Source organism: Notamacropus eugenii, chromosome 3 (genome assembly GCF_028372415.1).
Source record: "Notamacropus eugenii isolate mMacEug1 chromosome 3, mMacEug1.pri_v2, whole genome shotgun sequence".
Taxonomy (NCBI): Eukaryota; Metazoa; Chordata; class Mammalia; order Diprotodontia; family Macropodidae; genus Notamacropus; species Notamacropus eugenii.
The window spans coordinates 327,571,058-327,593,290 of NC_092874.1; the positions used below are offsets into that span (position 1 = coordinate 327,571,058).

The window sequence follows — 22,233 nt, forward strand, 5'->3', positions numbered from 1 at the left end:
ACTTTTCTAAGCTGTTCAAAAGAAGGAAAAATACATACACAGAGCTGGTTATAGAAATACAGTTCTTATGAGATTTCATTTTGAGATTACTTGCAGGAGGAGGACTGGTAGGTAATTTGTGTTTCTACTTTGCCCTCTGGTTCTATGAGATCTTGGCAGTTTTCTTTGAAGAGTTTTTGAAATATGATGCCCAGGTTCTTTTTTTGGTCACCATTTTCAGGTTGTCCCATAATTCTGAAGTTCTTTTTATTTGAACTATTTTTCTGGTTAGTTATTTTTCTTATTAGATGTTTTATACTTTCTTTCCTTTTTTTAAAAAAAGATTTTTTAACTATGTCTTAATTTCTTGTTGTCCCATGGAGTTGTTATGTCTTATTTGATCCATTCTAATTTTCAGTGGATTTGTTACTTGGGTAAAGTTTTATACGTTTTGTGCCAAGTTGTCAATTCTATTTTCAATTCTTTCTTCTATAGTTCTCATTTCTTTTCCATTTTTGCCCTCTAGTGCTTTCATTTCATTTATAAGAAACATTTTAAACTCATTTAAAAGTGTTTTGCTTCTTCCAGGAATTCTTACTAAACTTTTATCTGTTCCATTTTTCTTTAAGGTTTTCTTTCCAGATATTTTAGAGTTATTTTTTTCTTCTGGATTTGTATCTTGAGTGTCCTTGTTACCATAAAGGCTTTTTAATGATTTTTTTAAAAATCTGCTTATTTTTCCAACTTACTTCTTGATTTCATCCTTCTACATTGGGACCTGGATCTGTTTACTTCTGGTTGGATGAATGTCTAGGCTAATCCTTTCACTCCTTTTTTTGGAATGAGGTTTTATTCCACGTTCTCATAGACCAGTCAGGCTGGGAGCCTGCAAGCATTCAGTGCTCCCAAAGTGGTCTGATCCAGGACAAAGTTTGGTTATTTCCTCCTTGTTTGCAAGTTCCTGGGTCTGAGCAACATGCCTTTGGGTTTGCTTAGATTGGGGTTTCAGTAGACTGCTGCTGGACTCAGGCACAGTCACCCAGCTGACAAGCTCTGCTGATCATCATGATAGAACTGTAAGGTTTTCCTGTGGTCCAGGATTCTTGCCCTGATTATTATTCTCTGAACTCATTCCTGAGATCAAAGCCACTCAGCTGCTGTTTGCTTCCAAACCTGATTCTTGTTCAATGCACACTTTTCTCTTTGGAACGCTACCTTTAGGTACAGAATTTCTTTTCATTCTGCTCTGCATCTGTAAACTAGAATTGTCTGATGAGTAGCAGAACTGCCAGTAGGAACCAATTCCTGACCTCTGCCCAAGTTTTGGATTTGGGTCCATTTCTTGCATGATATACATTGTACTAGACCACATGGCCATTTCTGCCTAGAGCCCTTCTGTATGTTTTTAGACCTCTAAGTCTCTCTCTTTGGTTGAATATATTAATTTCTATAATCTTTTCCCCCCTTGGATTACCTAATCAGAACTTAATTTGGTATATATTCTAGATCTTTGCAAAGGAATTGTGGGGAAGAGATCAGATCAGATGTACTCTCCTTCTACTCTGCCATCTTGGCTCCATCTCTGATTGATGTTTTTATTTCATCTTTATTTCTACATATATCCTTTCCTTCTATCTTTATCAGAAAGCCATCCTTCATAAGATTTTTTAAAATTAAATTATTTTATTTGTTTTTCAGTGTTCAACAATCACTTTCATATATCTTAGATTTTTTCCCCTCCCTCCCCCTCAATCACCCTCCCTCCCTGAGATGGCATACAATCTTATATAGGTTCTACACATACATTCCTATTAAATACATGTTGCATGTAAGAATTAAAATGAATGGAAGAAACCATAAAGCAAAACAAAACATAATACAAAAGAAAATGGTCTGCTTCTATCTGCAATCCAATTCCATAGTTCTTTCTCTGGATGTGGGAAGGTGTTTTGTCTCAAGAGTCCATTGGGGATTTTTTAAAGTCCTTGCATTGCTATGAATGGCTAAGTGTAGCAGAAAAATTCCTTGCACACTGTGGTTGTTGCTGTGCATAAAGTTCTCCTGATTCTGCTCCTTTCACTCAGCATCAGTTCATGTAAGTCTTTCCAGGCCTCTCAGATGTCTTCCTGTTCAGCATTTCTCATAGCACAATAGTATTCCATTACATTCATATACCACAGCTTGTTCAGCCATTCCACAATTGACGAGCATCCCCTTGATTTCCAGTTTTTGGCTACCACAAAAAGAACTGCTATAAATATTTTTGTACATGTGGGACCCTTTCCCATTTCTATGATCTCTTTGGGATACAGTCCTAGAAGCGATTTTGCTGGATCAAAGGGGTATGCATATTTTTGTAGCTCTTTGGGCATAGTTTCAAATTGCTCTCCAGAATGGATCAGCTCACAGCTCCACCAACGAGTTAGTGTTCCAACTCTCCCACATCTTCTCCAACATTTTATCATCTTCCTGTTTTGTCATGTTAGCCAATCTGATAGGTATGATGTGGTACCTCAGAGTTGTTTTGATTTGCATCTCTCTAATCAATAATGATTTAGAGCATTTTTTCATATGATTATAGATAGCTTTAATTTCTTCCTCTGAAAACTCCCTGTTCACATCCTTTGACCATTTATCAGTTGGAGAATGACTTGTATTCTTGTACATTTGACTCAGTTCTCTATATATTTTAGAAATGAGGCCTTTATCACAGACACTAGTTGCAAAAATTCTTTCCCAGTTTTTTGCTTCCCTCTTAAACTTGGTTGCATTGGGTTTTTTTGTGCAAAAAACGTTTCAGTTTAATGTAATAAAAATTATCCATTTCACACTTCATTATGTTCTTTATCTCTTGTTTGGTCATAAATTTCTCCATTCTCCATAAATCTGACAAATACACTATTCCTTGCTCCCCTAATTTATTTATAGTATCAATCTTTGTATAGATCATGTATTCATTTGGACTTTACACTTGTGTATAGTGTCAGGCATTGGTCTATGCCCAGTTTCTGCCACACTGTTATCCAGTTTTCCCAGCAATTTTTGTCAAACAGTGAGTTCTTATCCAGAAGCTAGGATCCTTGAGTTTATCAAACAGTAGATTGCTACATTCATTGACTACAGTGTCTTGAGTGCCTAACCTACTCCACTGGTCTAACCTCTTTTTATTAGCCAGTATCAAGTGATTTTGATGATTGCTGCTTTATAATACAATTTCAGATCTGATAGGGCTAGACCACTTTCCCTAGCATTTCTTTTCATTAGTTCCCTTGATATTCTGGACCTTTTGTTCTTCCAGATGAGTTTTGATATTATTTTTTCTAGCTCTAGAAAATTATTTAGTAGTTTGATTGGCATGACACTGAATAACTAAATTAATTTAGGTAGAATTGTCATTTTTATTATATTAGCTTGACCCACCCACTGATGTTTTTCCACTTACTTAGATCCAACTTTATTTGTGTGAAAAGTGTTTTGTAATTGTGTTCATATTTGGGTTTGTTTTGGCAGGTAGACTTCCAAATATGATTGTTAATTGTTTACAGTTCTTTTGAGAACTATTTGTTCATGCTTTTTGTTCTTAATTATTTGTTCATAACATATCCGTTGTAAGAGCTCTTGGTCTTACTTATTTGTGCAAGTTCTCCAAAGGATTTTTAAAAAGGTAAGACCAATACTTTGTCAGAGTTTTTCTTAAAGCAGGTCACTAGAAAGCAAAATCCTGAGCCTTCAAAGGCTATATCTTCTTTGGGCAGAAAAAAAAAGAAATGAAATTTGGCATGGTTCTTTACTAAGAAGCAATTGATGAGTGGAAAAGGTATGAATTTTCCAGTTTGTAGACATGGTAGAACTTTGATTCTAAAACTACTTTCCTAATCATCCAACTCATTTCTAGATGGTACAGTAGATAGAGTACTGCGCCTGGAGTGAGGAAGACCTCAGTTCAAATCTGGCCTTAGATATCTACTAGCTGTTTGATGCTGGGCAAGCCTCTTGACCTCTATTTGCCTTAGTTTCCTCAACTGTAAAATGGGGATAATTAATAGCATATATTTAATAACAGCACTGATAATGGCAGGGTTATTGTGAGGATTAAATGAAGTAATATTTGCAAAGCTTTTAGCACAGTGCCTAATATTCTCTTCCCCTCTTTCTTTTCTCTTTTGCTTATTCTCAGTCCTTAGAACTGCAACTATACCTAGGAAATTCAATATGCTAAACACAATATAATTAAAAGTTAAAGCTGTTATAGGAAAAAAGTATAATTTTTGTTTAAATATTGTGCTCTGTCCGTAATTGAGGATGAAAACTTGGCAAAAGGTTCATAAATATTAAGGGTAGGATTAAAAATGAAAGTTGCTAATTCCTTGTGGTTCGTCCATTGATTTACTATGATTAGTGAAATTAGATGTAAAACAAATACAAATGCTTTGTATCTAATGGTATACTTGGATCTTTCTCTCACAGCTTGCCCATGTTTACAGTTCTCAGGAAGTTTACCATTCCACTTACGTTGCTCCTGGAAGTTATCATACTCAGGTGATTTTTGTATTATTTCTTTCCCCCTTTTCCCCTCTTTCCTAGTACCTAGTAGCATCATTGCCATTCCTCCAAATATGCAACTTGTTAATTGAGAGAGAAATTAATTTATTCACAAAACCTTAAACAAAACCTCGAGAATAGCCTGCATTGATTGGCTCAGAATTCAGTAAGTCACTCACCTACATCTACTAGAATACATATCAGTTCTGAAACTGCAGGGGGTTCAAGCTATATTGATCCTAAAGCAAGGCTAAAATAATTAATATTTACCATAAAGTTTATAATGTTATAATCAGGTAGCACCCAACATGTATTTCTTGATTTTGGCTGTGTAGGTTACTTTGGAGCAAGTGCCTTTTGATATTGATCATTTTTTTTCTACTTCTACTATTCAGCAGAACTGAAACAGTAGTACTTTCATTTAGACATTTATATTAGATACATTCCACCTAGACACACCAGTGTTAAGCTCTATTACAAAATCTGTCCAGTATGAGCAAAGATTTTCCTTGCCATTCAGAAGGCTGCATATTGTGGAAGGTGGGTTTGTTTGGTCTAGTGGGAATTATCAGTCATCCAGCCTTCTGTGTTTGGCATTTTCTTCTTCGACATTTCATCTGTCTTCTAAAAGTGATCTGTATTTCTTTTTTCTTTTATTTTACAGAAAACAGTACTCATTAAGCATCATAGTCAGCGTCTTTGCCATCATTCTTGGCGCTTTTATAGCTGCTGGGTAAGACTTTAAGTTGTTCTCACTCAGGAATATAATTTCTTTCCTTTGACATTGAAGGACAATCTTAAATTCAGCTGTGTGTCTGGTTGTGGAATAAAGAGCTTTTATGGTTGACAGATAAGATTATTCAGATGTTTTGGAGCAGCTGACTAGCTTGAGAATCAGCTGCTACAAAGCTGCTTGGTGTGTTTCAGAACCATAAATACTATTCTACTCATGTAAACAAAAATATCAAATTAGAGTAACCTGTATCAGGATGCTCACTGAGGTCAATATTTTCCTTAATTTTCCCTAAAATTGGGGCCTGTGGTTGCTGAAGCAAGAGAAAAAAAAAAAGCAGTCTCTTACAAGCATCATTTAACTCTATAACTGAATAATGCCTTCCTGGGCATGGAAACAATAAAACATTTTTTGATTACCTGAAAGAAGACAATTTACAATTGAAATGCTTCAGCTAAACAAGCATCTACAAAAGCCACAGCTGAATTGAGAAAGAGATAGGAATATGGTATGGTAAAGTAGGAGGAAAAAATAGATTTGATTCTAGAGGACTTGGGTTCTCTGACTATTCAGACTATTGCTATCTTGGTGACCTTGCTCAAGCCACTTAACTTCCCTAGGCCTCAGTTTCCTCACCTGAAAATTGAAGGGATTGGGCTAGATGGCCTCTGATGTCATTTACAGCTTTAAATCTGTGATCCTTTGAAGTCTGTTGAAGTTTCATTGTTGCTAATTACCAAAAATATTTTTACCTGTAGTGTATCTGCCCAGATAAATAAGCAGTCAAGTTAGCAGATTTGTGCTGTGATTGAGTAAATGTTATCTGAGGGATATCACAGGTGCAAGATTCTTAATTTCCATGAACTTGGTTTTTCAAATTTTTGTTAACTATTTAAATATAATTGGTTTCCTTTGGAATCTTATATATTTTATTTATGCATTATTTTGAGAAGGAATCCATAGGCTTCACCAACCTTCTTAGATGGTTCATGACACAGAAAAAGATTAAAAACCCCTGTTCTAGAGTATTAATGGTTTTTTAATAAACAGAATAAGTTGCTGGTTTCTATATGAGAATATCTCAATAATTTTACTTGAAAGATTCTTGACTTTCTTTTTAGAATTGTGAAAGATTTAAGGAGCACTCAGGGTTTATAAATATTTTTCATTCCATACTATTTCATGAAGCATGGAATCTGATATTCCTCGAGTCAGTCAGTCAATAAACTTTTATAAAGAGTCTACTATATGTCAGGCACTGACATACTCCAGGGATGCAAAGAAAGAGAAAAGACAGTCCCTGCCCTTTAGGAGTTTATATTCTAATGGGGGAGATAACACACAAACAAGGAAGGAAACTAGAGATTTTTAAGAAGTGAAGATGAACCTTATGCAAGACGATAAGCCTTATACATTGAAGTCAGATATTCAAAGTCTTGTTTTCTATTTCTTTTTGTAAGTTAAGATGTGTTCACATTCTGTTTTGTAAGGTATTTTGACTCTTTCTATGAACAACAAAAGGTTGAGCACCAAGTTTAGTGACAACTAGCTCAATTGATTCTTTTAGAAATAAAGAAGAATATTTAATAAGTAATGATTCAAACTTCAGTGATCCATGAAGTCATCAGCATGGGCTGATGGGCTTCCATGTTATTCATGATAGCTTAGTCCAAGCTCTTTGTGAACTACTGTGGCCAAAAGATTCTTCACCCAATGACCAGACTTCTGATGATAAGCCTTTCCAAGCTCAAGGAAGAAAAGAGGAAGGGAGGGGAAGGGAGGAATAGGAGAGAACAAGCATTTATTAAGCACCTACTGTGTCCAGGCACTAGGCTAAACTTTTTATAAAAGATCTCATTTCAGCCTCACAACAACCTCGTGAGGTAGGTGCTATGATCCCTGTTTTTTATTTTTGCAGTAGGCTTAGCTAGCCCACTCTTTGATTGACAGATATTTTCCACACCTAAACCAGCACTTGAAGTCTTTCCGGCTTGGTAGGATCCGGCAGAACTTGTCCTCTACTGGTGTAATTTTCAAGGTTTCCATGGTCACCTCTGAGACCTACTCAGGCTTTGGAGGAGAACTTGAGTGAAAACCTAGCAAGAAGCTCATTATTTATTTGTGATTTTTATCTTCTGCTTGATCTCTCCCTTCAGAGGTGTTTGGCTTCCTTCACTTTCAGTACAGTGCCATTTTATTCTTCTCTATACTGTTAAATGCAGTAGCCCAAATGCATGTACAATTTTTAGATCATAAACTCCTCAAGAGCAGTTGGTCTCATACCTCTCTTTGTATCTCTAGCACCTAATCCAGTGTCTTCCCCATAGTAATAATAATGCTGGAATTTTATAGAGCACTTTAAGGTGAACAAAACCTTTTTACATACATTATCCCCTTGACTCTTTATATCAGTCCTGTGAAGATAGGCACTGCCTATCTTTGTCCTGATTTTAATCACATTTGCTCACATTTTGAAGGAAATTCAAGCTTTTTTCCCCAGACCTGGCATCTTAGTACCTAGTACATTGACTTGGGTCATGGTAGAAGCCATACTCAGATAAATATGTACAATGAGAGTAATCCATTCCCCCCCACCCCCTCTCTTCTCCCCAAAATAGCATTGATGTATACTTGAAAAAAATCATGCCTAAGCTTTTCCATAGGGGAGCTTCTGGCAAATTGGATTTGGGAAAAGTAACTGAAGTCCTTAAAAAAATCCTCAGATTTTAAAAAAATTCCTCAGATGATGAAACTGAAACACAGAGAGGTTATTTGACTTTCCCAAAGATCATACACAGTACAAAAATATTGGACATCAAGTTTCTTCTGATTCCAAGTCTAGCCCTTGCCTACTACCCCATAATGTTTCTCAATAGTAGGCAGTTAATAAGAATTAAATTTAATTACATTGTCACTCAGATGTTTAAAACTAAAGTATAACAGTGGTTATGTATTCATGAATAAGGTATGGAATTCCTTTTTTCAAGCTGTTGTGTTCACAGATTCTTGGGAGAATTGAGTAGAAATTCATCTCCTCTTTAAAATACTCAATAATTCCTGAGCTGCCAGTTCAGTGAATAGTGTTCCCAACAGAGTACATTTTTCAAAGAGGGGTACCAAGGTAGTAGAAGAATTCATTTCATTATCTGAGTTCCAGTCCTGGTTCTGCAATTAGCTGTGTGGACATGGGCAAATCAAATAACATCTCTGGGCCTTGATTGTCCCATGGGTAGAATGAGGGAGTTGGATTAAATAATATATAGCCACTCTCAGCTCTCATGTTCTTTAATTCTGTGTTTACCTCATGCTTAGGACAGCGAGGAGGTGCAGTCCAAACTGCCAGGTTTGGAGTTAGAAAGACTCATCTTTGTGAATTCTTACTAGCTGAGTAACCCTAGGCAAGTCACTTAACTTGATTTTCTCATCTGTTAAATGAGCTGGAAAAGGAAATGGCAAATTATTCCAGTGTCTTTGCCAAGAAAACCTCAAATGGGGTCATGAAGAGTCAGACACTACTGAACACAATAAATCTCATGCTCACATTTTGAAGCAAATTCAAGCTTTTTTCCCCAGACCTGGCATCTTAGTGCTTTGTACATTGATTTGGGTCATGGTAGAAGCCATACTCAGATAAATATGTACAATGAGAGTAATCCATTCCCCCCCTACCCCCACTCTTCTCCCCAAAATAGCATTGATGTATACTTGAAAAAAATCATGCCTAAGCTTTTCGACAGGGAACTTCTGGCAAATTGGATTTGGGAAAAGTAACTGAAGTCCTTAAAAAAAAAAGCATGTTCAGCGGGGGAGAGTAGCAGGTGGTGGTAAGGAGAGGAGCAAACTTCAATCTCTGCCTCATGGCATTCTACTAGCCATCTGATGACAGCAGTGTCTTGATGAAAAGAGGAGGCACCCCAAAAGATGTTAGAGTTTTTATATTGCTTTTCTCTTTTTCTGGAACCCTGACCTTTTATGCTTTCACAGGTAAAAATAGTGTTGTATTCCAGAGAGTACAGTATGCTTATTCTCCTTCTACAAGAAAAATGGTTTGTAGAACATTGAGAGGTTTTCCAATTTTAGAAGATCAGTATTGCAATTGTTAATAAGGAACTCCCAAACAGAAAATTTTATATTGTTTCTACAAATCTAGGTTGATGTAAATGTCCAGAAATATCCTTTTTTTTTTTTTTAAAAAAAAAAGACCAAATTATTGTCAGTGCCTATCGTAAAAGCATTGAGAAAGCTAGATGACTCAGTCGATAGGGTTTTGGGCCTGGAGTCCGGAAGAACTAAGCTTAAATCTGACCTTGGATATTTAAGTAGTTTTATGACCTTAGGCAATTCACTTAACATTTGTTTGTTTTAATCCACTGAAGAAGGAAATGGCAAAAACCACTTCAGTGTCTTTGCCAAGTAAACCTCATCGTCTGATTCTTCTTGACCCCATGAACCACACTTGTCCATGAAGTTTTTGTAAATTGGTAATTTTCAAAATAGTGAAATCAAAATCTGATTCGATGTGGTAGAAGCAACAATGACTTGGCAACAAGGAGACTTGAGTTCTAGCTCTTTCTCTGCCACCTTTGACCTTGGACAAGTAAATAAATTTCTTTGGACTTCAGTTTCCTTAGATACTGAGGGAATTAGACTAAATAATCTTTAAAGTAGCTCTGACTTTACATGATTCTCCGTGAAGTTAGATCGTCATCTTGTTAGATCTCATATGTATATAATTCTATTAATTTTTAGTTGATTCTGGCTCGTAAACCATCATTGCTGGTGATTTCATGGCAGAATAAGGTCACATTATTCATCCTTGTTACAATATGCATTTTTACAAAGCTGAAATCTGGCTAAAATGAATATTAAAGACTGCTTTAAAAGTGAAAGAAAAGGTATATACTTAATGCCTTTGAAAGAAAGTAGAATGATAGGAGTGTTTTATAAGCTGATCATATATTTTATTTGTGTTTTCTTTAGTACGAATTGGTGCGGTGTCCGATGCTTCTTCCGGTGCACAAAATCTTAAGAGTTAGAGTCCATTTCCTTTCCTGAGTTGTCATCTACTTCCCACAGTGGGCTGACAAGGAAGCAAAACTTTCTAGTTACCAGTAACCCAAGGATGACTTTGCTAATGATATTACGCAAAGCTTTTATATAATTGGACAATTCACTACCATTTGAAATTGTTTTAGTCCCCAAATTGTAGGAAAGCATTTAAGTAAAGATAGTTTATTTCCTTTTAATCTATTTTTGATTTTCTGTTTAATCTGAGTTTAAATTTTGAACCTGGGTTTCTAGTTGTAGATAAAACAAAAGGATGTTAGTAGCATACTGTACACTAAAACAAAGAAAAACAGGAAACGTTGTTGACCATTAGAGGAAACATAAAACAGTTTAAAAGAGGCTTTGGGGTAATGGTTTAAAGTTTTAAAAAATAATAATGATCTCATTTTATTTCTCTACCAGCTCTGATCTAAATTTTAATTTGGAAGGTTACATTTTTGTATTCCTTAATGATATCTTCACAGCAGCAAATGGTGTGTACACCAAGCAGAAGATGGATCCAAAGGTAATAATCTGACCTTAGTTCACATAGATATTCTATGTCATAACCTAGTAGCTGAAATTATATGAGTAAAAGAAGCCATATTTGAAGACTTGCATATTATATTTATTGTGATGATGCCAATACTGTTTGCATTATAGAGTTTCTAATTATTAGTCATAGTATTATGTTTATAGCACACAATTACTTAATTTCATTTTGCATTTGTGTCCATGGCTTACCTCCCCTACTGGACTGTATGTTGCTTGAGGGCACTTTTTAGAAAGTGATTCATGAGAAGTACTGCAACTAAGTACAAAGTATCGAACCTGAAGTCAGGACACTTGGATTTGAATCTCATCTAAGATTAGCTGGGTGATCATAGGCAAAGATAATAAAGGAAAATGACAAATGTTGGCGGGACTATGGGAAAAGAGGCATACTGTGAGTTGTTCTATCTACTCTAGAAAACAATTTCTTTTTTATTGAACGTTGATTGAAATATGTTGTCTAGGCTTTTAAAAACATTGTTTGTATGGAGTCTAGTAATTCTTTTTCAAATTTAATGTTATTTTTTGGGTTACATTTTAAGTTCTGAACTATCTCCTTCCCTCCCTCCCCACCCCACACCAGAGTAGGCCACCATTTGACAGCACCATAACCATATACGTATAGATACAGCTGTGTATCTATTTATTTCTCTATTTATCTATTTGTAAAACCATGTTATGCATACTTCTGTGTATCAGTTCTTTTCTGGAGGTAGACAGTATCTGCTTTCCTAGGTCCTTTGTTGTTGAGTTAAGTATAATACGCAGAATAACTTAGTCTTTCACAGTTATTCTTCAAACAATATTGTTGTTACCATATACGAAATTCTCTTAGTTTTTGCTCATTTCACTCTTCCTTATTTCATGTAAACCCTTCCATGTTCATCATTTCATGTTCATCATTTCATACAGTATAGTATCTAGAAAACAATTTGAAACTGTTCCCAGAAAGGTACAAAACAGTTCTATGATTTTCCCAGGTATTAAAGTCAAGTTCACTGACCAATAGTTTACCACCTAACAGAGGATGGAGAAAGGGGAATGGAATAAGCATTTACATAGCTCCTTCTGTTGTGCCAGGTACAGTGCTAAGTATTTACAAATAGTACTTGATTTGATTCGCATAAAACCCTGGGAGGTAGGTTCTAATAGCAGTGGGACCTGTCCATTACCAATGCCCCTTCTATCTGGAGATAGTAAAGACTTTAAGGGCCTAAAGTTTCAGAGTGATGACTTGCACTGGCCACCAGTTTTCCTCATATGTGTGTCTCACTACCCATTTTACTTTGTTTGTAACCAGTCCCATCATCACAGACTATATTTATGAGAGTGTGTATCCCCAGGATTTTTTGGGGGGCATGTTTTGAACCAACTGTTATGCTTTGTCATTTGAGTAAATGCTTTTGATAAGGGTGACTTGAGACTATGGACTGATTGTTACTAGAATGCATGTTGGTGGAGGCTTGAGAGCTATAATGGTAGTAGTAGTAATCTGTATGGTTACCCCTAGAATCTGAGCTAGTAGTCACCCATCTGGGAATCCAACTAGCTAGTTTGTGTGAAAATTTGGGGGAGTACCTCAGAGACATACCTTTAAAAAATGTTGCTTCATCTCATATGCATTTAGCTTTCCTGATGCTGTACACTACTGTGCCTTGTTAATCATATCCATTCACCTGGCTTTGCTTCTATCTTCTGTACATTTCTCTTTAAAAATTTTAACTGGTTAGTTAGTTCCCTATGCTTCTACATTATTTTTTTCCCTTTATTGGAGTTGTTTCTTTTTGTATTCAGAATTTCATTCTTAATCATCTCTTATTCCTCTCAATCTGACTTCCCCTGTAGAATCTTAGTGTGCAAGACTATTTATTCTTCCCCCAGAACTCTTGAAATCTGCCTTCCTCAAATCTAGAGTCCATGTCAGATAGTGCCTTGATTTTTCTCTCCTTTATTTCAAACTAAAGGAGAGAGCAGTCATTTCTCCCCCAAGTTTTCATCATTTCCACCCATTTTCCCAGCCATTTTTCTCCACGTCAGTGAAAAATCATATCCAGAATAGTACTTCCCCTTGTTGGCTCCTCTACCTTTTCATTGAAGGAATTATCATTATTGTGAGTCAAGAAATTCTTATCTACACCATGATGGTCTTCATTCTCTCCCCAGATTTTGCAGTCTCTAGTAATACTTTTAAGAAATAGTTCCATTTAGCTGTCAGAACCATTCTTATTCATGTAAATTACCAGAACAGATGACAAGTCTTAGGAGATTCTCTGTGAAGTCTAAGATATATGCTCTGAGAAGAAAATAAACATTCCTATTGCTCTTATTAGGTTTTAAGTTCTGTGGTTCTACTGCATACTTTGGGGGAGCAGCAGTTGCTTTCTTCTCTTTGAGGAGATATCCTGTCCCCTTTTCCTCAAGAAGACCCTCAAATCTGTTTTTGAGTTCTCACTGTATAGCTGTCCTTTCCCCATCCTTTTTTCTCTGCAAGATCTTTTATTCTCTAAAGTCTTAACTAATCACGTTTTCTTTTCTACCTCAGATTTGCTTGTCTTCCCTTTAAAAATGCTTCATTGTCCCTAATGATTATGAGTGGTTACTGTGGAGAGGCATTCCTTCGGTGTTTTTCTCCCATTCCTCTGGGAAGGAGATCAACCTGCAGAATGGCACAAATACAAACATCACAAACCCAATGCAAGCCATTACATGATATCCCCCTACCCTTCATATTTGTTGAGATTTTCAATCTTTAAAAAAAATATTTCTGGGTGTTTAAGCACCTGATTATCATCATCATCACTGTTATTTTTTAAGTCAGGTATTGCCTCTTAATAACTTGACAATTCACTCAGTTTCCTTTATTTCGTTGGAGCAACTCTGCAGCCACCATCCCCCTCCTATTTTGCTTTGTACTAATTTCCTTTACATTAAGTGGTGCCACTCTCCGACCGACTTTATCAACTTACTAACCCTCTAAATGTTCCACTAATCTCTTCTTATTTGCCTTGCCTTGTCAACTACCTTCTCCTTCCTGAGTCTTCCTTTTCAGGTTCTTAGTCCTTAATCCTCCTTCTTCCTGTCCTTTGTTTTTCACTCTCACAGAATGCCAAAACAGAATCTAGACCAGTATCTGAACCTGGGGATTGTTCCTTAAATTTCCCTCATTTTCTTCCAAGTTATATCTCACAAACTCAATTTCTGTCGTTCTTCACGAATCCAAGCACTTCCACATCATCTACACAATTTCCTTCCCTTAACTGAATGTTTCCCTCATTATCCCAATGATCTTTTCCTGTGAAATCTTGAACTAAATTTTTATTTTAAAATTATATTTAATATAATATTTATTTTGAAATGGCATATACTTGAAAATAAGTCATGTTATGATGGAAATGTCAGATATTTAAATTATAGAAGGAAAATAATTATTATGTAGTGAATGTGCATTATATCTTTGAGTAAATAACATAATTGAGAAGTCTATGGAGTCTTGTAGTAGGATGCTTCTAGAATTGAACAGATATTTTTTCTTATTCACAGGAGCTAGGAAAGTATGGAGTGCTTTTCTATAATGCCTGTTTTATGATCATTCCAACATTTGTTATTAGTATTTCCACTGGAGACCTTCAACAGGTAAGCAAACCGTCACTGATTACAAGTTATAGCATCATTTGGAGCAAATGAGTTTAGCTCAGGTGAGCCATTTGGAAGAGTCTTAATTTTTGAATATTTAACCTTATGAAATTCATTTAAATATTGTTAAATTGGCAGACTTTATTAGTATGAGAGACAAATAAAAGATACACATAATAATAATCTAAGCAGTTAATTGATAGAGATTATTTACTACTATTTGAATTATTTCTTTGAAACATCTCTCCCTAGCCTTGCATCAAACTCTTCTCATTCCTTTTTGAATGTACCAATCCATCAAGGATTCATAATTTCTTGTATGTGACAATTTCTTCCATTAATGTAGATCATAATCTGTTTATAACTTTTAGGCTTGGTGAGTTACCTGAGAAGTAAAATGAATTGTTCATGGTCACACATATGGTCACTCAGATATTTCTGACTCCAAATCCCATACTCTATCTGCTACACCAAACTGCTTCTTTTCTTTTAGCATAATAGTCAACAACAATAATAATTCTAACAGCGATGGAACACTTTGACATTTATAAAATTCTTTACACACGATAGCTCCTTCCTTATCTCTGCCTCCTGGGTTTCCTGGCTTCCTTTAGAACAGCTCAAAATGGCACTTTCTGCAGGAAGCCTTTCCTGTGTCTTCTTTGGTCATCTCTTTCATTTACATTGTACGTAACTCTTATGTACAATTCTTTGAATGCTGTTCCCTCTATTTGAACATGAGTTCCTTCAGTATAGGGACTGTGGTTTTGTCTTTTCTTTGTATTTGTGACTCTTAGCACAGTGCCTGACACATAAGTGCTTTAAAATGCTTATTGACTGAGACAGAAATTGAGGGAATAAGTATTGAAAAAGAAGAAACGAAATTATTGTTATTTGTCGAAGTGATAATGTTTTACTTAGAAAACCTTAAAGAGTCAGCTAAATAATTTACATAACTAATAGTTTCATTTAAATAGCAGTGTATGAAATATGTCCCCCAAATCATCAGTCTTTCTCTATTTTACCAGCAAATCTGAGTAGGAATATATAGAACAGAAAAATTCCCTTCAGAATAATTACAGAATGTATAAAAAAGTCTGGGAATCCACTTACCAAGGCATGACCAGGAATTGTAGCATCATAGATTTAAATCTGGAAGGGACGTTAAAGACCATCAAGTTCAGTCCCTTTACAGATGACTGTAAAGAATTATATGAATACAACTATGGAACACTTAAGGCATAAATAATTGGAAAGTTATTGATTACTCAAAATTGGGCTGTGCTAGTGTAACAAAATTGATGATATTACCTAAATAATTTATTCATTACCTTAACAATCAAACTACCAAAGTTTTACTTTATAGAACTAGATGAAATAATAAACTTCAATTGGAAGAACAAAAGGTCAAGAAGCTTAAGGGAAATCATCAATGAAATTGAGAGGGAAGGGGGCCCAGCAGTGTCACATCTCCAACTAAATTACAAAGTGGTACCAAAACATTTCAGTACCATTTTAAAAAGTAGAAAAGTTGATCTATATACCAGATTAGATTCACAAGACCCAGAAATTACTGAAAAATTAAAACATAGAGAATGATAAACACAAAAGCACCAACTATTTTTTAATTTTTATTTTTTTTGCCTCTGCTGCTACACTCCTGGATTGTCCCTACAGAGGTTCTTCCATTTAGTGGCTTAGGAACCATGAGATGGGATGTCCTGATTGGAGGGGATTCAGGTAGGGATCAAGCATTTATATAGCTACTATGTGCCAGGGGATGTGCTGAGTGTTTTACAAATATTATCTAATTTGATGCTCACAACCCTACTGTAAGATTATTATCCCAACTTTACAGTTGAGGAAACTGAAGGAACCAGGTCAAATATTTTATCCAGGGTTACATAGCTAGTAAATGTCTGAGCCTGGATTTGAATTTAGGTCTTCCAGAATCTAATCCCAGCATTCTACCTGCTTGGGGAATCCTCACTATATCTCACTTGCCTCAAACTCAACTATACTCTTTTACCACATCTAATTTCTGACCTGCTACCAGTGGTAACTTATAAAAAAGAAAAAACATGGAAAGGTTTGCATGAAGTAATGAAGATCAAAATGAGTGGAATCAAGAGAACGTTGTATACAGTAATAACAATATTGTTTTTTTTTTCCAAACCAAAAGTCTTATAACATTTATTAATAAATCTTATTACAGCTGTAAACAGACATAAAGACTATTCCTTCTTTCTTTACATGGATGTGAAATCTACTTTGGAATACATAGGCCTCCAGAAAAAAAAATAGGGTGTATATGAAATTTACCTTACCTTACTGTTTATGGCTTAAGAGTACAATTTAAAAATCAGCAACCAGGTCTTTTTGTCTTATGCTTAAAATGAAATGAACATGATAATTTAAATATAAAATGAATAGTGTCATCTTATGTAGTGGCAAACAGAGTCAATAGTCCTTTCAAAAAGGAGACTATTTCATTTCCTCCTGCCAGGCCTAGAGGCCTGAGGGCTACCCGAGTCTTCCCTTACCTCTATCGGAGGTCTTCGGTTGGCCAAACTGGATGCTCGTATGAGAGAAAGGACGTTCCAGAGTCGAACAAGGGTTGAGCTTTATTTCAGGGTCTAGTTACAAGTGCAGGGGAATTCTTCCTTAGGAGGGAGCGAAGAATCTCCCAAGGAGGCAAAGATCTTACAATAAGAGATTGGAAGTAGAAGTATAAGTGGGGAGAGAGGGGGAGGGGAGAGAGGAGAGAGGAAAAAGGGAGCCTTGTTGTCCTCACACGTGGCCCCTCCGCCCAAGAGAACTTTCAGGCTTTCCTGATCCTACTTAAGCTCTCCAGCCGCATAGTTTGCATCTGAATACCATGCTGTTAGGTGAGCCCAGATCCGGGACAATCTCGAGGGCGGGGAGAGCTCTCTCCCATCACGTTTCTCACGGGAAGAGGCGGAAATACACGAGATAGCTCGGTTCACCTCGATTCCCAGTCGTTTCCTGGGGGGGCCTCGTGTGAACTCTAAGATTTAGAAGTTCCCACCTTTACCCGCCCGAGACTGTCCACATGGAATTGAGCTTCCATCCCCAGCATCCTCCCAACTTGGATTCACCATAAACTCGATCCACAAATGAGATTGGAACCTGAAACTTCCAGTTAAGTCTGATACTCCTGGCCTCAGTAAAATTTGAGTTAGGAAGTTGGCTCCCCTGCTGGTAAATTTTCTCTTCAAATCCCAGCCATAGACACCTCCATTTCCTTTGTAGCGAGTTCCAGAAACAATGTCAAAATTACCTTCTCTTTGCTTCCTAATGAACTCTGGAATAAATTTTGGATGGTGTGAGAGATCAGCATCCATAATAATAATGAAGTTTCCTGTAGCATGTTGCATCCCATGAATATATGCTGTTCCCAGTCCTAGCTTTTTAGCTCTGGGCCTCAGAAGAATTTTATCTGACCCATAGATCTTTTCCAACTGTTGAGCAACTTCTTGTGTTCCATCTGGACTTCCATCATCTATGACTATAATTTCATAGTTGTTTCCACTTTCTTCGAAGCTCTTCACCAACAACCACACGACGAGGGGCAAGTTCTCTCGTTCATTGTAGGTGGGGAGAAGCACCGAGTACTTGTCAGCTCCCGCAGGCTCAGCCGGAGCCTTCTTCCCTCCTCTTCGCTGGGACCCTGCGCTGGTCAGGGAAGCGCTGTGGGAGCACAATATTGTTTTAAGAAGGACTTTGAGTAAATAATTTATTTCGTCTATTATAAATATCCAAATTAATTATAAAGGACATATGAAGAAAGATGCTATTTGCATCCAGAGAAAGAACTGATAAATAAAAGTATGTTTAGAATAGTTTTACACATACATACATACATGTACACACACCTATTTGTGTCTAAGAGGTAGTCATCAGTGGGGGGGAGGGGAGGAAACAAAGGAAAAAAACAAGGAAAAATATTTACATGATAGCTTGGCTATGTATTTAAAAGGAATAGTGTGGTGTTTGTAGTAGTTTTGCAATTTTATGCATAGTACTCTTTTTAAAAATGATGTTATGAAAATGCCTGTTTTATTTCATAAATTAAGGATAAAGTAAATAAAAAACCAGACTGAAATGATGCAGAGAGGTCAAGAAATACCTCAATAGGTCTTTAACTTGGACAATTAGGGAATTTTTGGAGAAATGAGTTTCAGTTGAGTGATAAATTCAGAAGGCAGATTGCAGAAGATTTAAGAAGGGATGGAGTGGAGAGAAAGTATAGGTAACTCTTTCCAAAAAGTTGGTTGATATAATTTATATCCAGGGTATGCTGGTAAATGTTTAACAACAAGCTAGATGTGAGGTGGTAGGGATGTATGCACAACATACTTTACATCTCTACCTTAGGCCTTTAGCCCAGGGTGGAGGATTTACCTGAGTGCTCCCAAATTCCCTTCCAAACAACTTTAAAACAATGTCTCAAAATGAATTCTGAAGCAGAAGAACCACCACAAGGATGAAGTAAAGCAATTTTCCAGCCCAAGACAACTTAGAAGGTTGGCAGGAAAGGTATGTCTCATTGGAGTGAGAATAGGGCCAGGGCAGACCATACCCCAGCATGCCAGCAGTAGGCTATGGGTGTGACTGAATTGTCAGCTGCACTTTCAGGAGCACTTTTACCCCACAGATGGTAAGGGGATTGGACCATTGGTCAGAAGGAGATTACTGAGGACCCTTTGCTGGCACTAGGTGTAGAACTCTGTTGCATTGCCCATAGCAAGTCCAGGTCACAGTCCCATAGCAAAGACAAGCACTAGCACATTAGAGTGTGTGGCTACAGAGCAGTGGGGGCCCTGGTCACAGTTCCAGGTTAGAAAGGAATGCATGAGGTTGCTCACAGACCAGAGCACAGGTCAGGAGAGCAGTGACCATACCTCTCCTTAGATCACCTTGGAAGAACTAAAAACTTACAGACCCTTAGAGTTAGCTCTGAAAACAGTATCATAAAAAATCCTGAAGCTTGGGACAGTACCCCCTCCATCCTGGTAATAGAGTCCAACTTTAATATAAACTTAAAAGTCAAGAAATAGGCTGGAAAAATGAACAAGCAACAACAGCAAAAAAATCCCTGACCGTAGAAAATTACTGTAGTGACAGGTGAGATCAAAATAAACTCAGAAGACAACCAAGTCAAAACAACTTCATCCAAAGAAAAGTGTGAATAAGTCTCAGGCCCAAAAGAAATTTTTGGAGGAACTCAAAAAGGATTTTAAAAATAAAATGAGAGGTAAAGAAAAAATTAGGAAAAGAAACGAGAGTGATGCAAAAAAATCCTGAAAAGAGAGCCAACAGTTTGGTAGAGTGGAGACACAAAAATACTGAAGAAAATAATCACTTAAAAAACAGAATAGTCCAAATGGTAATAGAGGCACAAAAATACACTGAACAGAACTACTTAAGTAGGCCAAATAGAAAAGGACATTCAAAAATTCACTGAAGAAAATAGTTCCTTAAAAATGAGAATTGTGCATTACATAATTCTCTTGTTTCTAATAATTTTAGTCTGTATCAGCTCATACAAGTCTTTCTACATTCATGTAAATATGTCATATTCATAATTTCTTAAGATGTGATACAATTCCATTCCATTTATATGCCACAATTTGTTCAGTCATTTCACATTTTATAATTACCTATTTTGTTTCTAGTTCTCTGCTACAATAAAAAATGTTGCTATAAATATCTTTGTACACACGGGTCCTCTCTTTCTGTCCTTGATCTGCTTGGGGTATATGCCTAACGACACTACTCCAGGGTGAAAAGTTATGTACAATTTAGTGATGCTGTAGATGTAGTTCTAATGTGTTTTGGAGAATGGTTTCTTTATGCAGACTGGAACTAGTTTATAACTACACCAATGGTGCATTTGTATGCCTGTCATCCCACAAACCCTCTATTTATTTTTATTTTCCTCTTTTATTGTCTTTGACAATCTGATGGTGAAGTGCAACCTACGTGCAATTCTAATTTGCATTTTTCTCATTAATTACATGCAACAGTTTTTCATTTCCTTGTTAATAGTAAATTAATTTCTTCTTCTGAAATATTATATTATATAGTATTATATATAATAGTATATTATAATAATTATATATCATTACATATTATATAATTATTATAATAATTATATTATATCATATAATATGTTATATAATTTCTTCTTCTGAAAATTGCCCATTCATGTCCTTTGACCACTTATGTATAGGGAAATGGCTTTTGTTCTTATATGTTTGTATCAATTGTTTATAAATCTTGAGTATTAGACCTTTATCTGAGAAATTTGCTGTGAATGTCGTTCCCAATTAATTATTTCCTTCCAGTTCAACTACATTTATTTTGTTTATGTAGAAGTTTTTCACTTTTATGTAACTGAAGTTGTCCATTTTGTATTTTATGATAATCTTTATCCTTTTTTAAGGTCAAAGTTAACCATGCCCCCAGCTATAGCTTTTTTAAAATGTACAACTTGCTATTCCTTTTATTTTATTTTTGGTTTTTAACAGACTTTTATTTTTCTCAATTACATGTAAAGATAGTTTTCAACATTCATTTTTATAAGATTTTGAGTTCCAAATTTTTCTCCCTCCTTCCCCCTCCAAAAGAGGACAAGCAATCAGGTATAGGCTATACATATGTATTCATATTAAACATTTTCACATTAGTCATGTTGTAAAGAAGAATTAGAATGAAGAAGAAACAACAAAAGGAAAAAACCCACACACAACAAAACCCCAAACCAAAAAAAGTCAAAATAGTATGCTTTGGTCTGCATTCATATTCCATAGTTCTCTCTCTGGATGTGCATAGCATTTTTCATCATGAGTCTTGGAATTTTCTTGGATCATTAGTGTGCTAAGAAGAGCTAAATCTATCAAACTTGATCATCACAGTGATGTTGTTACTATGTACAATGTTCTCCTGGTTCTTCTCACTTCGCTCAGCATCAGTTCATATAAATCTTTTCAGGATTTTCTGAAATCCTGCCTGCTCATCATTTCTTATAGCACAATAGCCTTCCATTACATTCATATGCCACAAGTTATTCACCTGTTCCCAATTGATAGACATCCCCTTATTTTCCATTTCTTTCCTACCAAAAAAGCCCTAGCTATACTTGTGAAAAATATTGTTTCCCTTTCCCTCCAATTTTTAAATTTACAGGACCTTTTATGTGCAGGTCCTATGGAGTTTAATATGGCATGCAATATAAAATGTTTGTAAACCTAATTTCTGACAGACTATTTTGCAGTTTTTCTTATAAGTTTTTGTCAAGTCAGTTACTCATTGCTTACAATTTCCCAGTCAGTGGAGTAAAAATTATTAAGGTTCTATTGCATATCCATGATTCTGAATATATATACATATATATGTCTTTGTATTTTAGAGTGGCTATTTTATAATTACATAGTGCAAGTTTCTTATGATAACTGTCCCTTTTAAATACAATCCATGTGACTGTATGTATTTATTAATCCAGTGATCACTTTTATCTCCTTTCTAAACATTAGGCTACTGAGTTCAGCCAGTGGAGGAACATTTTATTTATCATGCAGTTTCTTCTTTCCTGTTTGCTGGGGTAAGAAGCCAAATAGGACTGCACATGGTATTATTGTAGTTCTTCACCTTAATCAAATGAAAACATAAGGTTATTCAGGAAAATGCATCATCCAAGTGGGAGAAGTGTGAGAAATAAGCAA

The 22,233-nt window shown here is 35.9% G+C and overlaps 1 protein-coding gene and 1 pseudogene across 3 annotated transcripts in view; one reads left to right on the plus strand and one right to left on the minus strand.

Moving 5' to 3' along the window:
* SLC35D2 (solute carrier family 35 member D2) overlaps nucleotides 1-22,233 on the plus strand; it is a 57,651-nt gene that overhangs the window by 24,891 nt on the left and 10,527 nt on the right. For all 3 annotated transcript variants that reach the window (XM_072596889.1, XM_072596891.1, XM_072596890.1), the window contains 5 exons: nucleotides 4,447-4,518; nucleotides 5,186-5,254; nucleotides 10,724-10,826; nucleotides 14,393-14,485; nucleotides 22,045-22,112. In XM_072596889.1, the coding sequence (XP_072452990.1) occupies nucleotides 4,447-4,518; nucleotides 5,186-5,254; nucleotides 10,724-10,826; nucleotides 14,393-14,485; nucleotides 22,045-22,112 (405 nt within the window). The remainder of the gene's footprint in view (nucleotides 1-4,446; nucleotides 4,519-5,185; nucleotides 5,255-10,723; nucleotides 10,827-14,392; nucleotides 14,486-22,044; nucleotides 22,113-22,233) is intronic.
* LOC140531128 (dolichol-phosphate mannosyltransferase subunit 1 pseudogene) lies at nucleotides 17,522-20,510 on the minus strand (annotated as a pseudogene).